Here is a 27,136-nt window from a genome sequence, read left to right as displayed (position 1 = left end):
TATATGATGTCATGGCTCATACTGTATATAGGGGGCTATATGGGAAATCATGCTGTATTTCTTGAGGCTCTGTGAGGGCTCCTGCTGTACATAAGAGGCTATGTGAGGGCTCCTGCTGTATATAAGGGGCCATGTGAGGGCTCTTGCTATATATAGGATATAGGAGACTGCGAGGGCTCATCTATATATATAAACGCCTTATCGTGTCTGTCTGTAACCGAAATCGCGGGCCATTGACCAGTCGCAGCAGCCAGGCCCCCGCCAGGCCGCAACCAATCAGCGACAGGCGCGGCTGCGACCAATCAGCAGCAGGCGCAGGCCTTAATCTGTAAAAAAGAGAATTAAAATAACAAAAAGTTATTCTCACCTTCTGACAGCCTCCTGTCTTCTTTCCTCGCGCCCGGCCTCGCGTTCCCAGTAATGCTTTGCGGCTTAGACTGCTGATGATGTCACTCTCGCGAGAGCGAGAAAGAAGACCGACGTTACTCTCGCGAGAGCGAGAAAGAAGACCGACGTCATCAGCGGTCTAAGCCGCAAAGCATTACTGGGAACGCGAGGCCGTGCGCGTGGAAAGAAGACAGGAGGCCGTCGGAAGGTGAGAATAACTTTTTTTATTTTTTAATATTATTTTTGTACAGGGCCGCGGCAGTGATTGGTCATGGCTACAGGGCCGCGTTGCTGATTGGTCGTGGACAGAGGGCCGCAACGCTGTTTGGTCGCGGCTACACAAAAAGGGGGGTGAGGGGACCATGCATACCAGGATTGGGGGGTGAGGGGACCATGCATACCAGGACTGGGGGGTGAGGAGACCATGCATACCAGGGTAGGGGGTTGAGGGGACCATGCATACCAGGATTGGGGGGTGAGGGGACCATGCATACCACGAAAGGGGGGTGAGGGGACCATGCATACCAAAAAAGGGGGGTGAGGGGACCATGCACACCAGGAATGGGGGGTGAGGAGACCATGCATATCAGGATTGGGGGTGAGGGGACCATGCATACCAGGATTGGGGGGTGAGAAGACCATGCATACCAGGACTGGGGGGTGAGGGAACCATGCATACCCCAAAAGGGGGGTAAGAGGACCATGCATACCAGGATTGGGGGGTGAGGGGACCATGCATATCAGGAAAGGGGGGTAAGGGGACCATGCATACCAGGAAAGGGGGGTGAGGATACCATGCATACCAGGATTGGGGGGTTAGGGGACCATACATACCAGGAAAGGGGGGTGACGGTGAGCATACATGCCAGGATTGGGGTGTGAGAGGACCATGCATACCAAGAAAGGGGGGTGAGGGGACCATGCATACCCCGAAAGGGGGGTAAGAGGACCATGCATACCAGGAAAGAGCGGTGAGAGGACCATGCATCCCAGGATTGGGGGGTGAGGGGACCATGCATACCCCGAAAGGGGAGTAAGAAGACCATGCCTACCAGGAAAGAGAGGTGAGAGGACCATGCATACCAGGATTGGGGGGTGAGAGGACAATGCATTCCAGGATTGGGGGGTCAGTGGACCATGCATACCAGGATAGGGGGTTGAGGGGTAGCATGCATATGGCTCAGTGGTTAGCGCTGCAGCCTTGCAGCGCTGAGGTCCTGGGTTCGAATCAAGGACAACATCTGCAAGGAGTTTGTATGTTCTCCCCGTGTTTGCGTGGGTTTCCTCCGGGTACTCTGGTTTCCTCCCACATTCTAAAGACAAACTGATAGGGAATTTAGATTGTGAGCCCCATCGGGGACAGTGATGATAATGTCTGCAAACTGTAAAGCGCTGCGGAATATATTAGCGCTATATAAAGATTATTATATTATTATTATTATTATTAGTAGTAAATCTTCAAAAATAAACTGCATATATATTCTAGAATACCCGAAGCGTTAGAATCGGGCCACCATCTAGTACTGTATATAGGGGGCTATGTGCAAAATCATGCTGTGTATAGGAGACTGTGAGGGCTCCTCCTGTATATAGGGAGCTTTGTGTGGGCTCCTGCTGTATATAGGAAGCTTTGTGTGGGCTCCTGCTGTATATAGGGGGATCAGTGAGGGCTCATACTGTATATAGGGGGCTATGTGCGAAATTATGCTGTATAAAGGAGACTGTGAGGGCTCCTCCTGTATATAGGGGGCTTTGTGTGGGTTCCTGCTGTATATAGGGGGCTCTGTCAGCTCCTGTTGTATAGAAGGGCTTTGTGAGGGCCCCTGCTGTATATAGGGGGTTTTGTGTGGGCTCCTCCTGTATATAGGGGGCTTTGAGTGGGCTCCTGCTGTATATAGGGGGCTCTGTCAGCTCCTGTTGTATATAAGGGCTTTGTGAGGGCCCCTGCTGTATATAGGGAGCTCTGTGAGGGCTCCTGCTGTATATAGAGGTCTCGGTGACGGCTCACAGTGTATATAGGACGCTATGTGAGAGCTCATGCTGTACATCTAGAAACTATCTGGGTGCACATACTGTATATAGGAGGCTATGTGGGGGCACAAATTGTATATAGGGAGAGCTGTGTGGAGGCTCTTCCTGTAGTACGTCTTTTACAGGATACTGTTGTATGGAATAGTGCAGTTTACTACACTATTCCATACTTTTATTTGTAGTATACTATCAGATTACTATCAGATACCAGACATATAATGTAATACAGTATATACATGCTCGAGCTCTGCCGGTTCCCGCAGTTATCACGTAACCAAGAGGAGGCGCTCTGCACACTAGCAGTCATGTGCCAAATAGAGAGTCAGCCGTGTCTGCAGTGTTCTATTCACTGACAGCGGACACTAGTTGTCACCTGACTGCAAGTCTGACTGCGCTGGAATCAGCAGAACCAAATCTTATCCAGGGCGGTGATAATGATTGCCCTCATCACAAACAGCATGCCGGACAGGGAGGAACCCAGGCACATTTCTTGCACAGGAGCCCAAAACTGTCAGTGTCCAGCACTGAAAGTGATCTACCTACACTGGGAGCAGCTGACAAGACACATAGATTTGGAATATTAGCTGTATGCAGGTAGCTCCCCCTAGTGGTGGTTGAATGCAGACAAAATTATAGAAACCCAGAAAAACAGAGTTCCATGTGCAGATATTATACAGAATTTTCACTCCTAAAAATGGATGCCCATTCCAATAGCTAAGCCCACCACTACTTTGTCAGCATCAGCTGTTATAATGAAGGGGTGGTGGGTACCGTGTACGTTGATATACAGACAAGCTCTGCAACACTGGACTCTTCTGGATACAGATCTATTGATAGCTGTGAGATTTGGGCCGTCAGTATACATACCGAAGCTCAGACACAATCCGCTCCTGAACAGACTGAGCAGTGGATAAATACTGCTCCTCCAGGTGATGGACCGCAGACCGTAACGACAGGCATTCTGAGCTCTTCTCCGACAGTTGTGCTTCCACAGATTCCTGCTGCTTTATCTGTTCCTGAAGCTGACAAACATAATAATGGAAATGCTGAATGCCGCAGTACAGAACCTGGAATGGCTCTGACACACTCACACCAGGATGTTGCTTCTTTTTATTGTACTTGAATAAAAACCGAAATTCAATGAAAATAACCTCAATAGCGTCTTTGCATTATCTATAGGCTGAGGCTACACGAGCAGTGGCATGTATATACTGGGCGCAGGGACTGCAGGGGGTCTTGGTGTCTGTTGATAAGAGCAACACTATTGTAGGTAACCTGACAGCACAGAGATGCTGCCCGAACCGCATACAGCAGAAACAAGCTGCCCGAACCACATAAAGCAGAAACATGCTGCCCGAACCACATAAAGCAGAAACATGCTGCCTGAACCACGTACAGCAGAAACATGCTCAAACCATGTACAGCAGTAACATGCTGCCCGAACCACATACAGCAGAAACAAGCTGCCCGAACCGCATACAGCAGAAACAAGCTGCCCAAACCACATAAAGCAGAAACATGCTGCCCGAACCACGTACAGCAGAAACATGCTCAAACCATGTACAGCAGTAACATGCTGCCCGAACCACATACAGCAGAAACAAGCTGCCTGAACCACATAAAGCAGAAACATGCTGCCCAAACCATGTACAGCAGAAACATGCTCAAACCATGTACAGCAGAAACAAGCTGCCCGAACCACATAAAGCAGAAACATGCTGCCCGAACCACTTACAGCAGGAATTTGCTCAAACCATGTACAGAAGAAACATGCTGCTCGAACCACATACAGTAGAAACATGCTGCCCGAACCACATAAAGCAGAAACATGCTGCCCGAACCACGTACAGCAGAAACATGCTCAAACCATGTACAGCAGAAACATGCTGCCCTAACCACATACAGCAGAAACAAGCTGCCTGAACCACATACTGCAGAAACATGCTCAAACCATGTACAGCAGAAACTTGCTGCCCGAATCACATAAAACAGAAACATGCTGCCCGAACCACATACAGCAAAAACATGCTGCCCGAACCACATACAGCAAAAACATGCTGCCCGAACCACACACAGCAGAAACATGTTGCGCAAACCACATACAGCAGAAACATGCTGCCCGAACCACATAAAGCAGAAACATGCTGCCCGAACCACGTACAGCAGAAACATGCTCAAACCATGTACAGCAGAAACATGCTGCCCTAACCACATACAGCAGAAACAAGCTGCCTGAACCACATACAGCAGAAACATGCTCAAACCATGTACAGCAGAAACTTGCTGCCCGAATCACATAAAACAGAAACATGCTGCCCGAACCACATACAGCAAAAACATGCTGCCCGAACCACATACAGCAGAAACATGCTGCCCAAACCACATAAAGTAGAAACATGCTGCCCAAACCATATACAGCAGAAACATGCTGCCCGAACCACATACTGCAGAAAACATGCTGCCCGAACAACGTACAGCAGAAACATGCTGCCCAAACCACATACAGCAGAAACATGCTGCCCAAACCACATAAAGTAGAAACATGCTGCCCAACCCATATACAGCAGAAACATGCTGCCCGAACCACATACTGCAGAAAACATGCTGCCCGAACAACGTACAGCAGAAACATGCTGCCCAAACCACATACAGCAAAACAACACAATAGCACAAAAAGAGGACTTAAACATCCTCCAAAAATTCAAAAATACAGCAAGAAAGACAGAAATGCATCCCATGTGAACAGACACCACAGTTTACAAGACCAAATGGGCCCAACTGCACCCCGAAAAATAAAGTGCAATAGACACATACAAAATGTGAGGTATTAGTTGATATTTTGGCCAAAATACGTGAGCTCGTAATCCTCATCAAGGATTCCCACGCTTACGAGTCCCTAACCTAACTGCAAAATAGCAATAGCACAAAAAGAGGACTTAAACATCCTCCAAAAATTCAAAAATACAGCAAGAAAGGCAGAAATGCTTACCTGCCCAGGCCTCCACACAAATGCAGTGGACCCATATAGTTAAGATGGCGGCAACACAGGTGCAAGAATACCGATGAGACAACCGCTCACATCCTACCAATCCATGGAGGGGGCAGTTGCTTGGTATATTAGTGCACAATAAAGACTTGTATGCAGCGCTGTTCACACTATGGCAATGCACAGCATCCAGGTTAACAGCCTATTAGTTACACCCTTCTATTAGATCAGGTGGGCTGCCCAGCGGTATCAAGATGCATGCCATGTGAACAGGCACCATAGTTTACAAGACCAAATGGGTCCAACTGCACCCCGAAAAATAAAGTGCAAAAAACACATAAAAAATGTGAGGTATTAGTTGATATTTTGGCAAAATACGTGAGCTCGTAATCCTCATCAAGGATCCCCACGTACAGCAGAAAACATGCTGCCCAAACCACGTACAGCAGAAAACATGCTGCCCGAACCACGTACTGCAGAAAACATGCTGCTCAAACCACAGACAGTAGACAGCTGCTGCCCAAATCATAGACAGGGGTAACATGCTGAACAAAACATGTACAGCGGAAATATGCTGCCCGAATCACGTACAGCAGAAACATGCTGCCCAAACCACATACAGCAGACACATGCTGCCCGAACCACGTACAGCAGAAACATGCTGCCCGAACCACGTACAGCAGAAACATGCTGCCCGAACCATGTACAGGAGACACATGCTGCCAGAACCACGTTCAGCAGACACATGCTGCCCGAACCACAGACAGCAGACAGATGCTCTAATTTTTTTCTCATTTAGTAATTCAACTAATGTTTGCCTCTTTTTTTTTCTGTGATACATGGGGCCTAATATTTATGCCTTTTTTACAGCTGCATTTTTTTATTTTATTTTTTTTGCCAATATGGAAAATGTAAGGAGATAAAATTCTGTTTTTCATATTTTTAAATTTTGTAAGGCTACAGAGAGCCAGTAAAAGAAATTAATAGTACGTTCTTAGTTTGGTTTTAATTTATTCATTTGTTCTGGCTTTTTCTTTCATCAAATATTGTTAGTTTATTTCTGTGGTCCCCATATGTTTGTAAAAGACCCTTGGTTGATATTTCAACATTTAAATACATTTAAAGTAATTGCTGATTTCCCCTGTAACTGGGGCTGACTTGCTTCCATAACTTTATACACCATATAATAAATGTAAAACCATCGCTGCCTTCTTTATGGGAAACCTGGACATCTCGGATATCCGGGTTCACGCTCCTGCAACTGCATAATCACCCTCTGTTGTGATGTCTGAAGAAGGAACCTTATCATTTAATTGTAGTAGAAAAATTTTTTTATGAGATTTTTCCCAGTTTTGAGGTGTTAAAAATTTTATGCAGTGCTCACAATGCTTGCACCCTTTTACCCCTCTTCCCACTTTTCGAAAGTGGTTTAGTGAAAGAAAGGCCATGTCACAGAGCAGTAGTGGTAAAACGGGATGAGGAACCTGGGCCCCTGAACTGCCTCTCAGGCTAAGGTGGTGCCCTGACTTTCCTTAACTTGGGGATACACTTGATGGTAGTGAGACTCAAGTCACCGACCTGTCCCTATCTCCTGTTTAGCCCTGCACTAAACCCCCAACCCCCTCCCCAGGAGGTGAGACAGGGAAAAAAGTGAACTGAACAAATTAAACAAAAGGAAAGCTAAGACAGACACCTCGGGGTTAAATCAACTAAAAAACAAAACTTAGCGTTCTCTGCTGCCAATGCTCCAAGCAGCAGAGTAAGGCACCAGATCAACATTCAGCTGAAGCACCACTGCACTCAGCCAGCTCTTGTCTTGACCATGGTTGGTATCTAAAAGGAAGTGTATCACCAGCTGATGCCTCAGGTGACCTTTTATAGGAAGGTGGGAGTGGTCACCATCACAGACTCAGACTAACCAAACATGTAGTAACACCAGCGGCCACCGGGGGGAGGGACCACCATCTCTATAGGTTAGAGAACCAGAGAATCTCAAATCGATGATGACGTATCAGAGCTACTGAAGTACCTACAGTCCATAGTAATAGTTTCTTTATATAATAATCATCATCTAGAGGTCAGTGCACATGGCTCTAAAATACTGATAAAAATCTGAGTTTGATTTTTGTGTCATTTCTTGTGTCCTCCCTCCCAGGCTCTAGCTCTGCGTTAGTGCTGAGAATTGTCCTGCTCTGACCCAGAATAGATCATTGTGCCACTGTAAGGAGGCAGACATTATTACTTGTGTTTGCAGGAGGCGGAGGTCTCTGTCCTTCTCCTTCACATTGTGAATGGTGCTGTGCAGTTGATGAAGAATGCTCTTCTGTTCCTCCTCTTTATGTGTGAGATCTTCTACAGAAACATCTGCCAGCTTCTTTAGCTGTGTCACATCCTCCACCAGGACACTCTTCTCCCTCATATTGCCATCTCAAAGAGAAAAAACAATGCAGAGATTTATTTACCTGACACTTGCACACCTTGGATATTGAGCCATCTGCCTGTGTTGCAGCCCGTTAGTGTAAGAATATACACTTTTACCTTTTATACACTCACAACTTGTATGGTTCCACAAAAACAGGTCTGAAGGTTTTACTAAACCCAGAGGAAACCTTCTTTTAAACAAGCAACCATCCATCCCATCTTCAGGAGACCATCCCTTGACTGGTCCTGCTCGTCCAGTTATCACATCATCTCATTGCTTCCACTTGTTTCAAAGCCCCTTCACATGTCCACCCCGAGCTGCCTGTTCACCTTTCATCCAACTCAGGATGATCTCTTACCAAACCACTCTACTGAAATCACTGTACCCAAAGTCACCAAAGATCTAGGAAGTGTCAGATATTTCTCTGTTCCCCTTCTAGACCTGACCTCGACACAGTCGAACACTCTTTTATTCAGACACACATATCCCTAGACATCACAACTGTGGCCTTCTCTTGGATCTCCTCATACCTCACCGACCAAACATGAAGGGCCTGATTCATTAAGACTGACATTTTTCACTCCAGTTTTAAAGGGCTTGTCCACTACTCGGACAACCCCTATGTTTTTCCCTTGTAAAATAACAACACTTATACTCACCTCTGAGGCTGGTCCTGTTTCAGCACTGGCTCTCCAGGGATCGTGTCACAGTGTTATGTCATCACTGTGGCCAGTCAGCGCTGGCGTCACTCTCCCCGCCTTCGGGCGTATCACATACATCGGGAGAAAATGAGAGAGCAGCAGCTTTGGATGTATGAGATTTTTCCAAAGCATGCTAGCTCAGTGGTTAGCACTGCAGCCTTGCAGCGCTGGGGTCCTGGATTGAAATCCCACCAAGGGCAACATCTGTACGTATGTTCTCCCCGTGTTTGGTGAGTTTCCTCCCACTCCGAAAACATACTGCCCAAATGGGGAGAGGACGCTGTGGAGTTAATGGTGCTATAAAAGTTAGCCTCGCGACCTTCAACCTGCCTCATCCTACCCCAGCTCTGAGCATTTTGGCCAAGATTGGTGTAGAAACGTCAAAAGTCGCAAACTCTAGCAACATTTGAAGGTGCTTTATTCCAGAATAAACGCCTTGAGGAATCAGGCCCTTAATGTCCTCCAAGTTATTAATCTGTGATGCACAATGTAAGCTTGGGCGAGATTCAGACACATTACATATTTCTGCTGTCATTTACGGTATATGATTTTAACTAAAACTTTGAAAATATAATAAACACAATGATTAATCATTAAAATTTATTAAATTATTAATTAAAAATGATTAATTAATGAAAAAAAAATTCTAGAAAACACAGCTTTACCGAAATCGTTGTCTCTTTAAAGGATCAGGGGCACACTTCCAGGACCCCTACTCAACCTCTTGGAGGAGACATACTTTGAATACCTTTTTGGGGAAAGAAAAAGCCTTAAAGTCTCCTGGCCAGTTGGATCTGCACAAAGTGAATTACCGGTAGTCGTTTTCATGAGACATATTAGGGTTAATAGAAATGGATCCCATTATGATTCATGTTGCATTAAAAATAAATGTTTACTTTAATAAAGAGCCTACTGTCTGACTAGACTATGAATGAGAAGCTTTCAGTGACCGCTCGCATTATTGGGCGGTATGATAATGTCCCCACTGTCCAAGCTGCCCCTCCTTGTAAAATGTGTTTGGATATTTCTGTCATTTATCACTTGCATTTTTTTTGTCAATTTCACCACTAATTCCTTATCTATGAACCAAGCTTCTCATTTTTCTTCTTAAATACTATTACACCATAAGGGCACCTATTTTTTTTTTTTTTTACACATTGCTTATCTTTGCTAAAAATAATATTTGCAATTGGGTTTCATTAATTTTTTTTTGCATTTTTTTGCCTTCTGAAGGGAAATCTGACACCAAATGAGACCCCGATTCCTACTAATAAAACATTGATTTTGTTGAAACAGCAACACAGAAAAAAAAAACATTTTTGCAAATTTATTAAAAAAGAAAAACTGAAATATCACATGGTCATAAGTATTCAGACCCTTTGCTCAATCATATTTAAGTCACATGCTGTCCATTTCCTTGTGCTCCTCCTTGAGATGTTCTACTCCTTCACTGGAGTCCAGCTGTGTTTAATTAAACTGATAGGACTTGATTTGTAAAGGCACACACCTGTCTATATAAGACCTCACAGCTCACAGTGCATGTCAGACCAAATGAGAATCATGAGGTCAAAGGAACTGGCCAAGGAGCTCAGAGACAGAATTGTGGCAAGGCACACATATGGCCAAGGTTACAAAAGAATTTCTCCAGTACTCAAGGTTCCTAAGAGCACGGTGGCCTCCATAATCCCTAAATGGAAGAAGTTTGGGACCACCAGAAGTCTTGCTACACCTGGCCGTCCAGCCAAACTCAGCAATCGGGGGAGAAGAGCCTTGGTGAGAGAGTTAAAGAACCCCAAGATCACTGTGGCTGCTCTGCACATATGCAGTAGGGAGATGGGAGAAAGTTCCACAAAGTCAACTATTACTGCAGCCCTCCGCCAGTCGGGCCTTTATGGCAGAGTGGCCAGACGGAAGCCTCTCCTCAGTGCCAGACATATGAAAGCCCGTGTAGAGTTTGCTAAAAAACACATGAAGGACTCCCAGACTATGAGAAATAAGATTCTCTGGTCTGATGAGACAAAGATAGAACTTTCTAGTGATAATTCTAAGCGGTATGTATGGAGAAAACCAGGCACTGCTCATCACCTGCCCAATACAATCCCAACAGTGAAACATGGTGGTGGCAGCATCATGCTATGGGGGTGTTTTTCAGCTGCAGGGACAGGATGACTGGTTTCAATTGAAGGAAACCTGAATGCAGTCAAGTACAGAGATATCCTGGATGAAAACCTCTTCCAGAGTGCTCTGGACCTCAGACTTGTCCGAAGGTTCACCTTCCAACAAGACAATGATCCTAAGCACACACCTAAAATTATAAAGGACATTTGATTCTCATTAAGGGCTCCTCACACTGGTGTATAACACAGCAGAGTGCTATCCAATGTTATTCTATGGGGCAGTGCAGATCCGCGATTTTTTTTCTCATGCCAACTCGGCATGAGAAAACAATTGCAGCATGTTGCGAGTGCATCCAATGATCGGATCATGTGCACCAGAAAAAGTCTACGGGTGCGTGGAAAACATTAGACTGCACTCAGATGTCAACCAAGTGCAGTCCAAAATCATCTGACATAGAAAATGGAAAATTTGTAGAAATTACGCTCGCCATCTTCTCTGTACCTGTGCTGCGAGTCTCTCACACCAAGATGACACTCGGATCAAACGCTGACACAGTTCAAGCCAAGTGTCATTAGCATAATCAGCCTGATTCTCTTAGATGACAGAATCGACGGCCGTGTGACCCCGGCCTAAAGGCTGTTTGTTTCTCTGTAAATTGCTGGCTGCAGAATGAGTTTCACTAAGAATCTGTCAGTGAGCTGATTCTGACAAAGCTTGTAATTCTTACCTATCTTTTACAGAAATCCTCTCGGATTATTTATGTCCACACACACATCAAAGGAGAGCTGTACATTTGGTCACAAATCAGCTGAGAGGAGCTCACAAAGACAGACAAAGGTCACTGATACAATCTCAGTTAACTCATTCTGTAGCCAGAAATGTACAGAGAAACAAACAGCCTGCAAAAGTCAAATGGTGCAATATTTGTAATGAAACCCAAATTCCAAAAATATTTTTAGCTTAAAAGACATGCATTTGTTAAAAAAAAAAATGTCCATGTTGTTTAAGACTTAAAAATCATTATCCTTTTTATTTCTTCAATGTATTTTTTTCTTAATGTCTGGGTTCACTGCTCAATAGGCGCTTGGTGCAGAGGATCTCTGCTCCTCTGCCCTCTGCTCCCCTCCTCCTCCTCTGCTCCCCTACTCCTCTGCCCTCTCCTCTTCTCCGCCTCCTCTACTCCCCTCCTCCTCCGCCCCTCTCCTCCTCCTCTAGGTCCTCAGCTCCCTGCTCCTCAGCTCTCTGCTCCACTCCTCCTCTCGCTCTCTGCCCTCTCCTCCTCGGCTCCACTCCTCCTCTGTTCCTCACACTCTCTGTTCCTCTGACTCTCTGCTCCCCTCTTCCTCAGGTCTCCGCTCCTCCCTCTCTCTGCTCCTTGGCTCCCCTCCTCCTCGGCTCTCTGCTCCTCTCCTTTCACTCTCTGCTCCACTCCTCCTGCTCTTTGCTCTTCTCCTCCTCTGCTCTGTTCCTCCCTCTATGCTCCGCTCCTCTCCTCCCGCTCTCTGCTCCTCTCCTCCCACTCCCTGCTCCTCTCCGTTCTCTACAGCTCTTCTTCTCTCTGCTCTTTTGATGGGGGTCTATAGAAGGGTTGCTACTTTACAGATGTATATTTTGTCCTTATGCAAAGAAAGATGGTTGGCACTCACCAGTCTTGGAAATCCATCCTTTTGTTGAAAACGGTTAAAACATCTTCAATGGGAGAATGGGAAATGGAGTGTACGAGCGACGACGGCCGTTTCGCACTATTGTGCTTCTATGGGTCACGTCGCTCGTACACTCCAGTTCCCATTCTTCCGTTGAAGATGTTTTAACCGTTTTCAACAAAAGGATGGATTTCCAAGACTGGTGAGTGCCAACCATCTCTTTCTTTGCATAAGGACTTTCATTACTGTTGTTTTCCTGGTGGGCACCCGAAGTTTCAGGTTCATATGCTTGCAGCACAATTATTACACATCTTGCAAATACCAGCGGTGCGGATCACTTTCTTAGGGCTCATACTCACTTGGGAGAAACTCGCACGAGTCTCGCACGTCAATAGCCGGCACTGCCGCCGGCGCTCGGATCTGAGCGTTCAGCTGCATGTCCTGAGTGGCTGCAGCAGTGCTGGGTATTGACGTGCGAGACTCGTCCGAGTTTCCCGCGAGTGAGTATGAGCGCTTACTTGGGTGGACAGATGTATATTTTGGTGTAGAGCATGTGTATGGAGCAGGCAGATCTGGATTCACATTATGTGTGAGGTCAATAGTTTGCAGTTGAAACTAAACTGTGAAGTGCATGTGTGTAATCGGTTATTGCAGGTTACACGTCAGTGTGGATTTTCCCAAGAGCTTTTTAAGAAGTTTGTTGAAGCTGCTGCTCACATACGTCACTGTTATTACTGGGCTCAATAACTCAGCGCTGAGGTGTCACTTTACAGTGGGAGCCTGAGCATATGTCCCTGACGTGTCACAGCCAGACACCTGACAACCACAGGTTGTAATGGCAGCCCACACTCCGCAGTAATTACAAGGTTATATGGGGATCTGCGTACTTAGGGGAGAGGAGGTTTTTCTTTTTAACGATTTCTAGTTGTACCTCTGCTGCCTCATCATCCACCTGTCATCTATTACAGTAGATGACGGTTCTTATAAGATACTTAAAGGGGTGGTCCAACCAAAGCTGAAAGAAAGTTTTATCTAAATCCCTATCGATTTGGTGACATAATCTAAGCTATTTTTTTTTTTAAAATATATCTGCTTTAAAAATTTCCTACCGTTCCCTAACTACACGGTCTAACTGCTAGTCTTTTTTTTTTTACTTCCTGTCGGATGACGATTAGTTTGAAAGCTCTCCGTGCATCCTGGGATACTCAAACGAAGCGTAATCGGAGATGGGGGCAGAGGCTGCAGTCACTGTCACAGCCCCTATCCCCTCCCTGAAATGAAGCCTCAGTGACGCTTGTTTCAGGGGCAGGGCTGGTCCCTGCTCTCTGTGATGTGCACATTGACAGTGCACTCTCACGTTGGCACAGAGCTGCAGTAATGAGCTGCCAACAGAGCGGTATCAGAATACCTGTCTTGCAGGAGATCAGTGCAACCCACCAGGTGACGTCACTGTTTCTGCCTGGTATTGTAACACCCCATGTGTTGCCGACTCATTACTAGAGATCTGTGCCAACAGAGTGGGCGCTGTCACTGTGCACATCACAGAGACCAGACTCGCCCCTGAAATGAGCCACTGATGACACTTTGTTTAAAGAAGGGGCAGGGGCTGTGGCAGTGACCGCGGCCTCTGATGACACTTTGTTTGAGTATCCCATTATGCACTAGGGGTTTTCAAACAAATCGTCATCAGACAGGAAGTAGGAAAAAAAAATAGACTAGCAGTTAGGCCATGTAGTTAAGGAATGTTAGGGAATTTTAAAAGCAAGTGTATTGGAAATTAGCTTAGATTATGTAATCAAATAGGGATTGCAATAAAATTTACATTCGTCTTCTGACCACCCCTTCAAATCCTTACTAACTTTCAGTCTGAGCTACAACCCACACTAGTTTCACCCAGAAATTTTCTTTTATGAAAATGCACAGGTTTTTTTTTTTATCCCTGACATATTTGCTACAGGTTTTACATCAAAACACTGCAGCAAAAAAAAAATCATAGGGAAATATGAAACGTCATTTTATTTACCATGTGTCACTGTTTGGTGTGAGTCCTTAATTTTTTTTGTATACACAGCATGCTCTTTATATGCCATTTTTTCGTGTATTGGATTAAAAGGCTTTCTTATAGAAAAAAAAATAAAAAGTGTGAGACTAAAAAATGCCCCCCAAAAAACGCATCTAATAAATCAAATTCATTACATTTTTTACAAGCTAAACCCCCCATGGAATTACAGTAGCAGCAGCAAAGTGGGTGAGATTTTACTCAATCTCATGAACGCACCTGAGAAAAAAAAATCTATAGTGGAAATTGATATCGGTATGGGTAAAGGTAAAGGGGTTGTCCACTACTAGGACAATCCCTTCTTAACCTCCAAAGGCGGGGATAGCGACACCGGCGCTGATTGGGTGCCAGGCCCCACATGTCGTCATACAGCAGCACGAGAGCCCAAGGACCGCAGGTGCCAAAACCACTGGAATGGTGCTGGCATGGGAGGTGAGTAGCGGCTTTATTATTTTTTCAGGGCCGAACATTTAGTTTAAAGGGAATCTGTCACCTCATTTTTCCAATATAAGATGCGGACACCGCCATCAGGGACTTATCTACAGCATTCTGTAATGCTGTAGATAAGCCCCCGATGTAACCTGAAAGATAAGAAAAACGAGTTAGATTATACTCACCCCGGGGTCCGGTCTGGTCCGATGGGTGTCGCCGTCCAGTCCGGCGCCTCCTATCTTCTTGCGATGACGTCCTCCTCCTTAGTCCTTACTTCTGCTGTGGCTCCTGCGCAGGCGTACTTACTCTTCCCTGATGAGGGCTTTACTCACCTTTCTGGGTCCAGCACTGAGTCCCCAGGCTGCTCATAGTGACATTATTGTCTGCAGCACTGACGTCATGTCAATGGCAGCTAATCAGTGATCTCAGTGACTGGGCAGCTCGCGCCCTCAACTCGGGCAGAGCCACTGAGCTCAGTTATTGGCTTGGTTTTTGTGCTGTCGACATCAGAGCTGCAGACAATAACAGATACCGGGAACAGCGGGCGAAAACTCTATGGTGGACCTGGGGAAGGAGAGTAAAGAACGGTTTGTTCTTTTGTTTTCTTTAAGACAAAGTACAGCTGGAAAATATATATAATATATACACTTGAATATCATACGTGAACCTTGACTTTATTTGATATGATAGTAAGAAGAGCTTTGTGGATTTTGGATAAACAGCACAATGAACTGATAGAGCTTTCTACCCAAGCTAAAAAGCACAGAGCGATTCCATGCAGGGATCTGTCCTTATCACACAGCATTGTGCTCCATGTCTGCAGAAACAGAGGCCCAGACAGGGCAGGTGGTCTGTGTCCCCCAGACATTTGTGTCTTGTTACCATTATGTGTCGGCACACCCTCTATATAAGAAGGAGACAAAGGAGGAGAAACAAAGACAACTTCATCTGCATACTGAGAATACCTGAGATCTCCTGCAGGTGCCGGCGCTCGGCCTCCACCTCTCTTTTCATTGCACTTATGGAGGCCTCTTTCACCCCCAGCTCCACCTGCAGGGTGCCAATCTGAGACTGCAAGTCCTGGGGAGAAAACACAGCAAAGTGCTTACAGTGCAAGACTATGAAATACAGGGTAAATCAGATCACCGCCCTGCGACATATCTTATATACTAGTCTCCATCTAAATTTGTGGTATCTAACCTGAGAGTTTCCCCCAAACCTACAACTTCCAGTATGCACTGCAGATCCCTCCCCAGAGCTGGAGGGTCTCAGATAGGAGACTACTAATACATGACATGTACAGACAAGTTGTAATATGTGCAAAGATGGATCGAGTAAGCTTCTTTAGGAGATAGGCGGCGCTACTCCTGTCTATGGGGAAATTGGACATAAATATTTTAGGCAGTAAATTCAGCAGATTTTGATGGGCTGTATTGCTTTTTAATGAAGGTTACTTAAAGGGGTTATCCAACAAACAAAGTACATTTTAATTAAAAGATCTTTCACATTCAAATCAGCCTTTACTTCTGCTACACAGGTCTATTTCACAAGCCTTGTATCTTCTTTATCCCACAACCCCAAACAGTTATTCAGTTTAGCTCCCTCCTCTGCTCGGTCCTACCTTCTCATATCTGCAGATGACTTTGCTGCACATTTAAAAAATAACGTTGACCAAACAAGTCAAATATTTACTGCCCATCCTCCACAACCCCTAAAAGATCACTTCCTGTTGCCCATAAACTTCATCCCCACCATCACTCAAGAGCTTACTCATCTCCTCTCCAAATCACACCTCACCACTTGTGCACATAACCAGATCCCATTCCACCTCCTCCCTTACTTCACCAGCGCGCTTATCCTGGCCTTAACCCATCTCTTCAACTTATTGCTAACTTCTGGTACCTTCCCTTGTGCTTTCAAGCATGCCACAATCACACCTATCATGAAGAAGCCATCCCTCGACTTGACCTCTATGTACAGCTATTGCCCCGTATCGCTACTTCTGTTCACCTCCAAACTCCTCAAACAGCATGTCCATGTTGATCTTTCCTTCCATCTCTCAACTAACTCACTGTTTAACAATGTACAATCTGGATTTCGTTCCCACCATTCCACCAAACTGCATTGACCAAAATTGCTAACAACTTACTTAAAGCCAAAGCTAGCAGACAATTCTCTATACTCCACCTTCTAGACCTGTCCACCACTTCCTCCTACAAATCCTATCTTCCTTTGGCCTCAAACCTTGCCATCTCCTGGATCTCCTCATACCTCTCCAATCGCACTTTTAGCATCTCCCACTTACATACTACCTCCTCATCCCGCCCTCTCTCTGTTGGAATCCTTCTTTGCTCTGTCCTGGGACCCCTACTCTTCCCAATCTATACCTTTGGCCTGGGACAACTCATAAAGTCTCATGTCTTCCAGTACCCCTTATACGCTGATTACACTCAGATCTACCTTTCCGGCACTGATGTCAGCTCTCTGCTGTCCAGAATCCCTGAGTGTCTATCAGCCACATCCTCCTTTTTAAAGCTCAATGTGGACAAAACTGAAGTAATCATCTTTTCTCCTTATCACCTAACTCCCCTACCTGATCTGTCTATCATAATAAATTACATCATGCTCAACTTTGCCCTGTCCTTCAAACCATACATCCAATCTCTTTCCACCTCTTGTCGCCTCAACTCAAAAATATTTCCAGTATCCATAAAGTCCTCAACTCTAAATCTACTAAAATGTTAATGAATGTTCTCATCATCTCCCGCCTTGACTACTGCAATATCCTCCTCTGTGGCCTCCCTGCTAACACTGTCACACCTCTCCAATCCATCCAAGAAGGCCATAATACAGGTCTCGTCTCGCTACTCCTCCGCTTCTCCTCTCTATGGCTCCCAATTCCCCAATGTATCCAGTTCAAACTACTAACATTGACCTACAAAGCCATCCATAATCTGTCTCCACCGTATCTCTCCGAACTAATCTCCTGATATCTTCCAATACGTAATCTCCAGTCCTCTCAAGACGTCCTTCTCTCCTCCACATTTATATGTTCCTCACCCAATCACTTCCAAGACTTTTCATCAGTATCCCCCATCCTCTGGAATTCTGTGCCACAACGTTTCCGATTATCCACCACACTCGGAACTTTCAGACGGAACTTGAAAACCCAACTCTTAAAGAAAGCTTACAGCCTGCAATGATCCCGCTACCACCTCACCACCACCGTAGCTGCCGCAAACCCTCTACCTATTGTCTCCTTCCCCATTATCCTATAGAATGTAAGCCCACAAGGACAGAACACACTCCATGCTGTACCAGTCTGTCATTTTTAGTTGGTTCACTCTATTTTATATGTAACTCCTTCTCCTGTAACTTTTTAAATTATATTTGTATAGAATTACTCACAAGGCCTTGTTTCATTAGGAACAAATTATATATTTTTGGATGCTGTTTAGGGGTATACAAAGTGCTGCTCAATTCCTATCATTTTTGCTCCACACTAACCTGATAAAGTTAGTCATCTAGTTATTAGAGTCATGTGGATGCAAAATAAGCTTAAGCTTTTTTATGAAATATATGTGGAAGACAATATTTTATATTAAATAGTTGCATTTTAAAAAAATATTTTTTTTTCCACTTTATTTTTACATTGCTAAAAAATGTCATTAAGAGGCTAGCGGCTTAGTTCTTTGTTTTACTCTTTCCATGTATTAGTATACTTCCATATTCAAATACATAGTCCGCTGTGTTAGGCACGAGAGGCCACAAGAGCAACGCTGAAGCTCACCTGCAGCAGATCCATAGCAGGATGTAGTCTGACATAATGTGCAAGCAGCCTAAAGATAGCCATACACATGCGGTCGCTGAATGTCTATGTTTTACCGCCATCTCTCCCAACTCCTACACAAACTAATGACTTGTTTGGGTGTTCATGTGTTTTCAATAGGGTGAGAAGAGAAAGCCGCTGGTAGACACCTCTGGCAGTGGCTTATATCTGCGAGTCCAAAAGGGTCAGGCGTTTGAATTGAAAATGTCTGTCCCATATCTCCCTTGGCATCACTTGTTGGGGTAGTGTTGAGGAGCCATAGTTTCATTACCATCCATATACTATATGAGGCGGGCAGGGCAAATGACCACCTAACAACTCTGGAAGTGGTCATCTCCCGCAGAATAAAAGGGTTGGACTGGTGAACTTAAAATGTCTTCTCCTTCTCTACCTAACATCACCTGCCTGGAGAGTCAGGAAGCCCCAATACTCATCAGATGGTTGGCCTATCCTGCCGAAATACCTGTGTTCAGCCATCTTCATTCTAAAATTCCGGATTGCCTTTAGATAGCGCTCAGTCGAACCAATCTTCACAGATTCACCTTCCCGACCATTGGATATACTGTACATGCACGCTCAGTTCAGCCAAGCATACATGTATTTTCTTTTTTTTTAATCAGAGTTTTTTGTTAAAGTTTTATAATAATAATGCAATATTGTAGCATGCATGTGTTTTCAATGGTGGGGATTGGAAGAAGCCACCACTAAACGCCTCTAACATCAGTGGCTTATCTTCTAGGAACACAAAAAGTTTGAGCATCATATTTCACAATACTCATCTGTCAGGAGCGATCAGAAGTTCCCCATACATAGATGGTCTGCAAAAGTTTGGCAACCTTAATGAGAATCTGTTAGCAGGTCACTGATATTTAATCTGGGAGCATCATGATGAAGGGGCAGATAACCTGATTCCAGCACTTTGTCACTTACTGGGCTGCTTGTTGTATTATTGAATAAAATCTGTTTTATCCCTAGGAGATTATTATTATTATTATTATTAGAGGACTAGTTGTCTGGTGCCATGTAGTCCAGATTATTATTAGAGGACTAGTTGTCTGGTGCCATGTAGTCCTACTGCTCTGTGTAACTCTGCCCTCGCCACTGATTACGCTGTTCATAGGCAGAAAGCTGCCAAACAGTGAGATGGCAATCAGTGGTATGGGTGGGGCTATACAGAGCTCAGCATTGAGAGACCTACTAGATCTGCAACAGAGAAAACAGGGATTTTATCAAAACTACGGAAAGCAGCTCAGTAAGTGACACAGCTGTAATCAGTGTCACGGTCCCTACATCATGCTGCGCTTGGATTACATAACAAAAACCTGGTGACAGATTCCCTGTAATGTGTATTGGGGCTTGTGCTTCACATCTATCAGCAAAGATATGGCGACATGACACTAATCCTGCTTCAGTGCCACATTTTATCAGCACAACAGACCTAATGTGTCCATTCCTGACATGGCTATCCTACATCTTGTAAACCTCGTCCTGCCTTACCGTCTGTGCTTCTTCCCAAGTTCTTGGCATTGCACGTTAAAGAAACATTGTACATTGTATTGGGCCCTCCTGTTGGTTAGCACCCAGAAATCCATGGCTGTCCACATATATGAAGGGTTATTATTAGAGTTGAGCGACTTTTGTTTTTTTAGGGTCGAGTTTCGTTTCGTGAAACCCGACTTTTCCAAAAGTCGGGTCGAGCAAGATCGGCCGATTATAGGGAAAAGTCGGGGTCGTCCCGAAACACGAAACCCAATGTAAGTCAATGGGGAATAAAAGTCGGCAGTGAGAGGAGGACAGGAAACACACCTACAGTGCCCATTTAAATGCCAAAAGCATCAATTCTTCTTACTTAAGCTTGTCAACCTTAATTAACTTCATAATACAAGTTACGCACTGAAAAATGGGGGTTATTTGGCTAAAGTTGTGGGGGGGTAGGGCTGGCTCCAGGTTTTCATGTGCCCTGGGCGAAAGAGCGCCCCTTTAACACATACCACAACTCATCATGCTCCGATACGGCAGAGAAATAGCGGTATAGTACAATGAAAAATACTTCACTTTTTACATCTCATGACGAGGCCCATCTATTTCTCCATACAGAATCATTGGTCACATATAATGTTTGAAACAGTATATGATGAGCTCCACATAATGCTACAGTATATGTTGGTCCCCATGGATGAAGCTCCACTGTCTTATGGGCCCAAATAATGCTCCAAACATAATGGGCCCCATTTCTAATGCTCTAGTGTATAATGGGCCCTGTAAATGCTGCTCCAGTGTCTGATGTCCACCTTTGGAATGTTCCAGTGTATGGTGGGCCCCATCTATCATTCTCCAGAGTATAGTGCTCCCCAAAAATTGCTGTCCCAACAATGAAAACAATCAAATAAGTCTCCTCGCTAGGGAATCCCTGTACTAGTCTGGACTCCTCGTCGTCCCCATCTTCCATCTCACTGCACAGTATTTCAACCTTGCAAGTGCTGTGATCCTGAGCAAGCAGGGGGGGCCCACTCGTTGGCGACGGCACTGGCACAGGGCCCCTGATAGTACGGTGGTGTGTCTGATGGCGGGTGGGCCGAACCTGCACTTTCATCTGCAGCTTCCTCTTTGTCACCGTGTAAGATGGAACTGTATATGGGAAGGGTAACCTGAGTTTCATCAGGGTCAGATTCAGGCCGTGTAGCGTGCGAGGGGAATGTAGTGGTCTGGGTCAATGTACCAGCAGATTCATCGAGCAGTGGCTGGGCATCAGTGCACTTGTGTCGCCCCCAGGAGTACGGTCGCCACAGTGGCATTACCTTCCTCCTAGGGAGTGTGATGTCATGCTTGGGAGCAACGAAGGATCTCTCTAGCAGGTTAACTGATTGGGCGGCGTTATTCCCACGAGTCATGACCCTCCAAACAGCGTTCATGAAGGCAAAGTGTTTGTTTTACGTGGGCAGTATGGTTGCAAAGCTGAACCTTAAAGGAATGTCCAGAAGGGCACCACCAGGAGTGGAGCCTACGGTTAAATTCGACTCCACCTGGGAAACCTCAACCATGCCAGCTACAGAACAGATGCACACATTGCAAGCTTAATTCCGATAACGAACGAGACTCCGTCATGCCCGGCGGTCCGAGTCCGGCTTACTAGAGAGACACGTGAGGCTCTGGCACATGAGATTGGCCAATAACTGGTGTGTCATGCCCTTACATGTCCGTGGCTGCATGTGCGCTACACTGAAAAGGCCAGCGTTTGTCGCTTACAGGTGCAGATAACCCGCTGAACAACGTTAGTGATGGGGATCACTGATTACAATTATTACCCGCGAACGATAATTTCCCAGTAAGTGCAGGTCAACCGCAGTTCCGGAATTAGGCCTAACCGTCATTCCTGAAAAAATGAAAAACTTACGTGTGCAAACCACAGGTGCTGTAGCTTGCTTAACAGCTCGCCAGCCGTTCTCACGCCCAGTATGGATTACACGTGATTGCACAAAGGTGAGAAAGGGTACCGTATCCCAGGATAACATGTATGGATAGCGTACACATTCAAAATATATGTCTATACATCAGGAGGCAGGCTCAGACGGTGTTAGGCCCAGTATGGCTTGCACGTGATTGCACAAAGGTGAGAAAGGGTACCGTATCCCAGGATAACATGTATGGATAGCGTACACATTCAAAATATGTCTATACATCAGGAGGCAGGCTCAGACGGTGTTAGGCCCAGTATGGCTTGCACAAAGGTGAGAAAGGGTACCGTATCCCCGGATAACATGTATGGATAGCGTACACATTCAAAATATATGTCTATACATCAGGAGGCAGGCTCAGACGGTGTTAGGCTCAGTATGGATTGCACGTGATTGCACAAAGGTGAGAAAGGGTACCGTATCCCCGGATAACATGTATGGATAGCGTACACATTCAAAATATATGTCTATACATCAGGAGGCAGGCTCAGACGGTGTCAGGCACAGTATGGATTTGACGGCCCAGACTACACAGCGGAGGAGCAGGGAGAGGTAAAGATTGCAAATGCTGGGGCCCTGCCCAAGCAAGGGGGGCCCACTCGTGGGCGTCGGTACTGGCACTGGGCCCCTCATAGTACGGCGGTGTGTCTGACGGCGGGTGTGCACCACCACCGTCAGAGACACTTGATTGCACTATGAGGGACCCTGTGCCAGTGCCCGCGCCCAAGAGTCGGCCTACCCACCTGTCCAGGGCAACGGCACTCGCACGGTGTCGTGCGCTAGGTGGTGACCCCGGCCATGGGGGGGGGGAGGCAGCACAGTTAGGGAGTTTTAGAAAGTGGCATATGTTGATGTTGGACATTCAGCTGATGCAAAAGGCGAAATAGGTCAAGTCCCAGGAAGAGGTGGACCAAAGCAAGCCATTTTTCTGTCACCCTATGTGTCATCAGGGGAAGGTGGGACAAAATCCTTGGAAACCCATGCATGGTTCATTTTAATGAAGGTTAGAGCATCCACATTTTGGGTTGACAGACGGGTCCTTTTTTCTGTCAGGATTGATCCAGCTGCACTGAAGACTCTTTCCGATAGCACACTTGCAGCTGGGCAAGCGAGCTCCTGTAAGGCATATTGTGCCAATTCAGGCCAGGTGTCCAGTTTAGCGGCCCAATAGTCAAAGGGGAATGACCTGTGTGGGAGAACATCGATATGGGAGGAAAAGTAGTTTGTAACCATAGTTGACAACTGCTGTCTCCTGTCACTTTCCATCGATGCAGTATTACCAGTTGTGTGAGCGGTCCGTGAAAAATCAGTCCACAACATTGTCATGAAACCCCTGTCTCCAACGCCACTTCTGCTGTGTGCACCACGAACACCTCTGCCAAGCTGCCCCCGGCCCGTACGGCTCGTGTGAGAACCATCACCGCTGCTGTGTGCTGGGAATGCCTCAAGCAACCGATTTACCAGAGTTGCTTGTTTATTAGCCAATATTAGGTCAAGGTTCTCCTGTGGCATGATGTTTTGTAATTTGCCTTTATAGCGTGGATCCAGGATGCTGGCCAACCAGTAGTCGTCATCGTTCATCATTTTGGCAATGCGGGGGTCCCTTTTTAGGATCTCCAAGGCATAATCTGACATGTGGGCCAATGTTCCCGGTGTCAATGATGCACTGCGAGTGCTGGGTGGAGGAGCACTTTCTGGCAAATCCACATCCCTCCAGTCACGCACAAATCCTGTACCAGACCTTGCCACGCTAACCTTTTCACTTTGCCCCACGAGATGCATCCTCCTCCCCTAAGTAATCATCCCCATCATCATCCTCCTCCTCCTCTTCTTCCTCCACCTCGTCCAGGAGAGGTCCCTGAGCAGACAATGGCTGAATGTCATCAAGGATTCCCTCCTCCTCTTCCTCCTCATCAACATTGGCTGCAGACGCCTGCTCCTTAAGGTGCGTCAAAGTTTGCATGAGCAGACGCATAAGTGGGATGCTCAAGCTTAGGATGGCGTCGTCTGCGCTTACCAGCCGTGTGCATTCCTCAAAACACTGAAGAACTTTACAGAGGTCTTTCAGCTTCGACCACTGCACACCTGTCAACTCCATGTCTGCTCTCAAAGTGCCTGGCCGTGTATCCTCCCACAAATGCATTATTGGCCTGCCTCTGCTCGCACAGCCGCTCCACCATGTGCAGGGTGGAGTTCCACCTTGTTGCAATGTCGATAATGAGGCGGTGGTTGGGAAGGTGGAGCAATCGCTGCAGCTTCTGCATACGAACGGAGTGTACAGGCGACCGGCGGATGTGCGCGCACAGTCTTCACACCTTCTGGAGCAGGGCTGTTAACTCCGGATAATTTTTGAGGAAGCACTGCACCACCAGGTTCAAGGTGTGAGCCAAGCAAGGTATGTAGCTGAGTTTTGAAAGGGCTATGGCTGCCACAAAATTACGGCCGTTATCACTAACTACCTTGCCTGCCTCAAGATGTACACTGCCCAGCCATGACTCAGTTTGTCGCTTCAAGTACTCGACCAGCACCTCGGCGGTGTGTCTGTCGCCCAAACACATCATCTGCAACACAGCCTGCTGACGCTTTCCACTAGCTGCTCGATAGGGGGACACCTTGTGTGCAACAGTGGCAGCTGCAGATGGAGTGCTCGTACGACTGCGCTCTGTGGACGAGCTTTCGCTTCTGGAGGAGGAGGAGGAGGAGGGTCGAACGCCTACAGCCAACTGTTTCCTATACCGTGGGCTAGGCAGCACTGTCCCACCACCGCTGTCCCCTGTGGACCCTGCATCCACCACATTAACCCAGTGCGCAGTGATGGACACGTAACGGCCCTGGCCATGCCGACTGGACCATGCATCAGTTGTGAGGTGCACCTTTCCACTCACTGACTGCTTGAGTGCATGGACAATGCGGTCTTTTACATGATGGTGGAGGGCTGGGATGGCTTTGCGAGAGAAGAAGTGGCGACTGGGTAGGTCATAGCGTGGTACTGCATAGGCCATGAGTTCGCGGAAAGCTGCGCTTTCCACCAACCGATAGGGCATCATCTCAAACGAGATTAGTTTGGCAATGTGGGCGTTCAAACCCAGTGTACGCGGATGAGAGACTGAGTACTTTCTTGACCTACTCATAGTGTCTGGGAGGGTGAGCTGGACTTGAGAGCTGCATATGGTGGAAGTAGCGGTGGACAGGGCGGACTGAGAGAGGGTTGATGATGGTGATGGAGTTGGTGTTCTTTCTGATGGCCTAGATTCAGTATTTCGTTGATATAACAGTGGGATTCCCTGACTGCTGTGGCCTTGCAACGACACCTCAACATTTGCTGCTGTGCTAACCAGTGGGCTTACAGTGGGGGAATCAATGTAGCGTTGTTGACTACCTTCTTTGTGATCAGTTGCACATGTGGCACTTGAGGTTTGGTGTTGTGTCCACGCTTGCATGTGCATGCTGGTTAAATGTCTAAGCATGCAACTGGTATTCACATTTTTCAGATTTTTCCCTCGGCTAAAGGTCTTTGCCCACTTCTTACAGATAACCTTGGCCTGATCATGAGGATTTTGTTCAAAAAAGTGCCACACTGCACTCTTCCTACTTTGGCAGACATTTTGCGGCCTAGCACGCTGTGATCTTTTGACCGTCTGGACAAGCTGTCCAGCAACTCTTTTGATTTTTGGAACCTGTCTTTGGAGTGCTCCGGGCCTGCCAGATAACAGCTGTTGCGATGTCGATGTCTGCTGTGGATGCTCCTCCTCATCTGAGCTATTGGAAGCAGCACCCTCTTCCCCCAATGGATGCCAATCTGGGTCAACAACTGGGTCATCCATCACCTCCTCTTCAATGTCATGTGCACCTTCCTTTGTGTCACCGTGTATGGTGGTATAGTGTGCGGGAAGGGGCACCTGAGTCTCATCAGGGTCAGAATCTGGCTCTGTACACTGCGAGGACAATGTAGTGCTCTGAGTGAATGTACCAGCAGAATCATCTATCAGCGGCTGTGCATCAGTGCACTCCATGTCAGATTCATCTTGGCCTGGGTAATTCACCATTTCACTTGATAATCCAGGCATGGTATGTGAAAACAGCTCCATGGAGTAATCAGTAGTATGGCCTGCGTCATCCTTCAATCTTGGTTGGGGTGAAGGACACAAGGAAAGGTGTGGTTCATGAACATGAGCCTCCAATGACGACTCAGTGCTTTTATTTTTTACAACTTCAGAAGAGGAGGCGATAGAGCTGGAGGCTGAGTCAGCAATGTAAGACAAAACTTTTTCCTGAAGCTCTGGCTTTAAAAGCGGTTTGCCAACTCCTAGAAAACTAAGCCTTCGAAGGCCTTGTGGAGCCAGACGATGACGCAGGCTCAACACCTCCTGCATTCAGTCCTATTTTGCTTTTGCCACTACCATCAGATCCACCACCAACACCATCATTACCAGCTGCAAACCCCCGCCCAACTCCACGGCCTCTTCCACCAGCCTTCCTCATTTTTGGTAGAAATGTAGACAAAATCCAACAAACTATATAGTAATGTAAAACAAGGTACAAGGTGTCTATAGGACAGGGGAGATTTTGAATTTCTGCAGACACTTGTGGACACTGGACACTTTTGGATTGTGTGAGGCCCACTGAATATCAGAGCGCTATGTCACAGGCTCGATGGCACAGGTGTGAAAAAAGTGACTACAGGATAAGGGAGATTTTGAATTTCTGCAGACACTAGTGGACACTGGACACTTTTGGATTGTGTGAGGCCCACTGAATATCAGAGCGCTATGTCACAGGCTCGATGGCACAGGTGTGAAAAAAGTGACTACAGGATAAGGGAGATTTTGAATTTCTGCAGACACTAGTGGACACTGGACACTTTTGGATTGTGTGAGGCCCACTGTATATCAGAGCGCTATGTCACAGGCTCGATGGCACAGGTGTGAAAAAAGTGACTACAGGATAAGGGAGATTTTGAATTTCTGCAGACACTAGTGGACACTGGACACTTTTGGATTGTGTGAGGCCCACTGACGCTGTATGGTGTGAAAAAATGCACGCTCAGTACCTCAGCAGGACAAAAAAAAAAAT

At 46.3% G+C, this 27,136-nt stretch overlaps 1 protein-coding gene across 2 annotated transcripts in view; it reads right to left on the bottom strand.

Annotated features, from left to right (window-relative positions):
* The window catches only part of LOC141053210 (uncharacterized), an 85,635-nt gene that overhangs the window by 34,867 nt on the left and 23,632 nt on the right, over nt 1-27,136 (bottom strand). For both annotated transcript variants that reach the window (XM_073550603.1, XM_073550604.1), the window contains exons 5-7: nt 15,745-15,859; nt 7,647-7,831; nt 3,286-3,440 (exon numbers count right to left, since the gene is read on the bottom strand). In XM_073550603.1, coding sequence (XP_073406704.1) covers nt 3,286-3,440; nt 7,647-7,831; nt 15,745-15,859 — 455 coding nt within the window. The remainder of the gene's footprint in view (nt 1-3,285; nt 3,441-7,646; nt 7,832-15,744; nt 15,860-27,136) is intronic.

This window comes from Dendrobates tinctorius, unplaced genomic scaffold, assembly GCF_039654945.1.
Source record: "Dendrobates tinctorius isolate UK_male_01 unplaced genomic scaffold, ASM3965494v1 ptg000165l, whole genome shotgun sequence".
NCBI lineage: Eukaryota > Metazoa > Chordata > Amphibia > Anura > Dendrobatidae > Dendrobates > Dendrobates tinctorius.
Note: the sequence above shows the minus strand (reverse complement) of the source record. Positions and strands in the feature narration are given on the sequence as shown.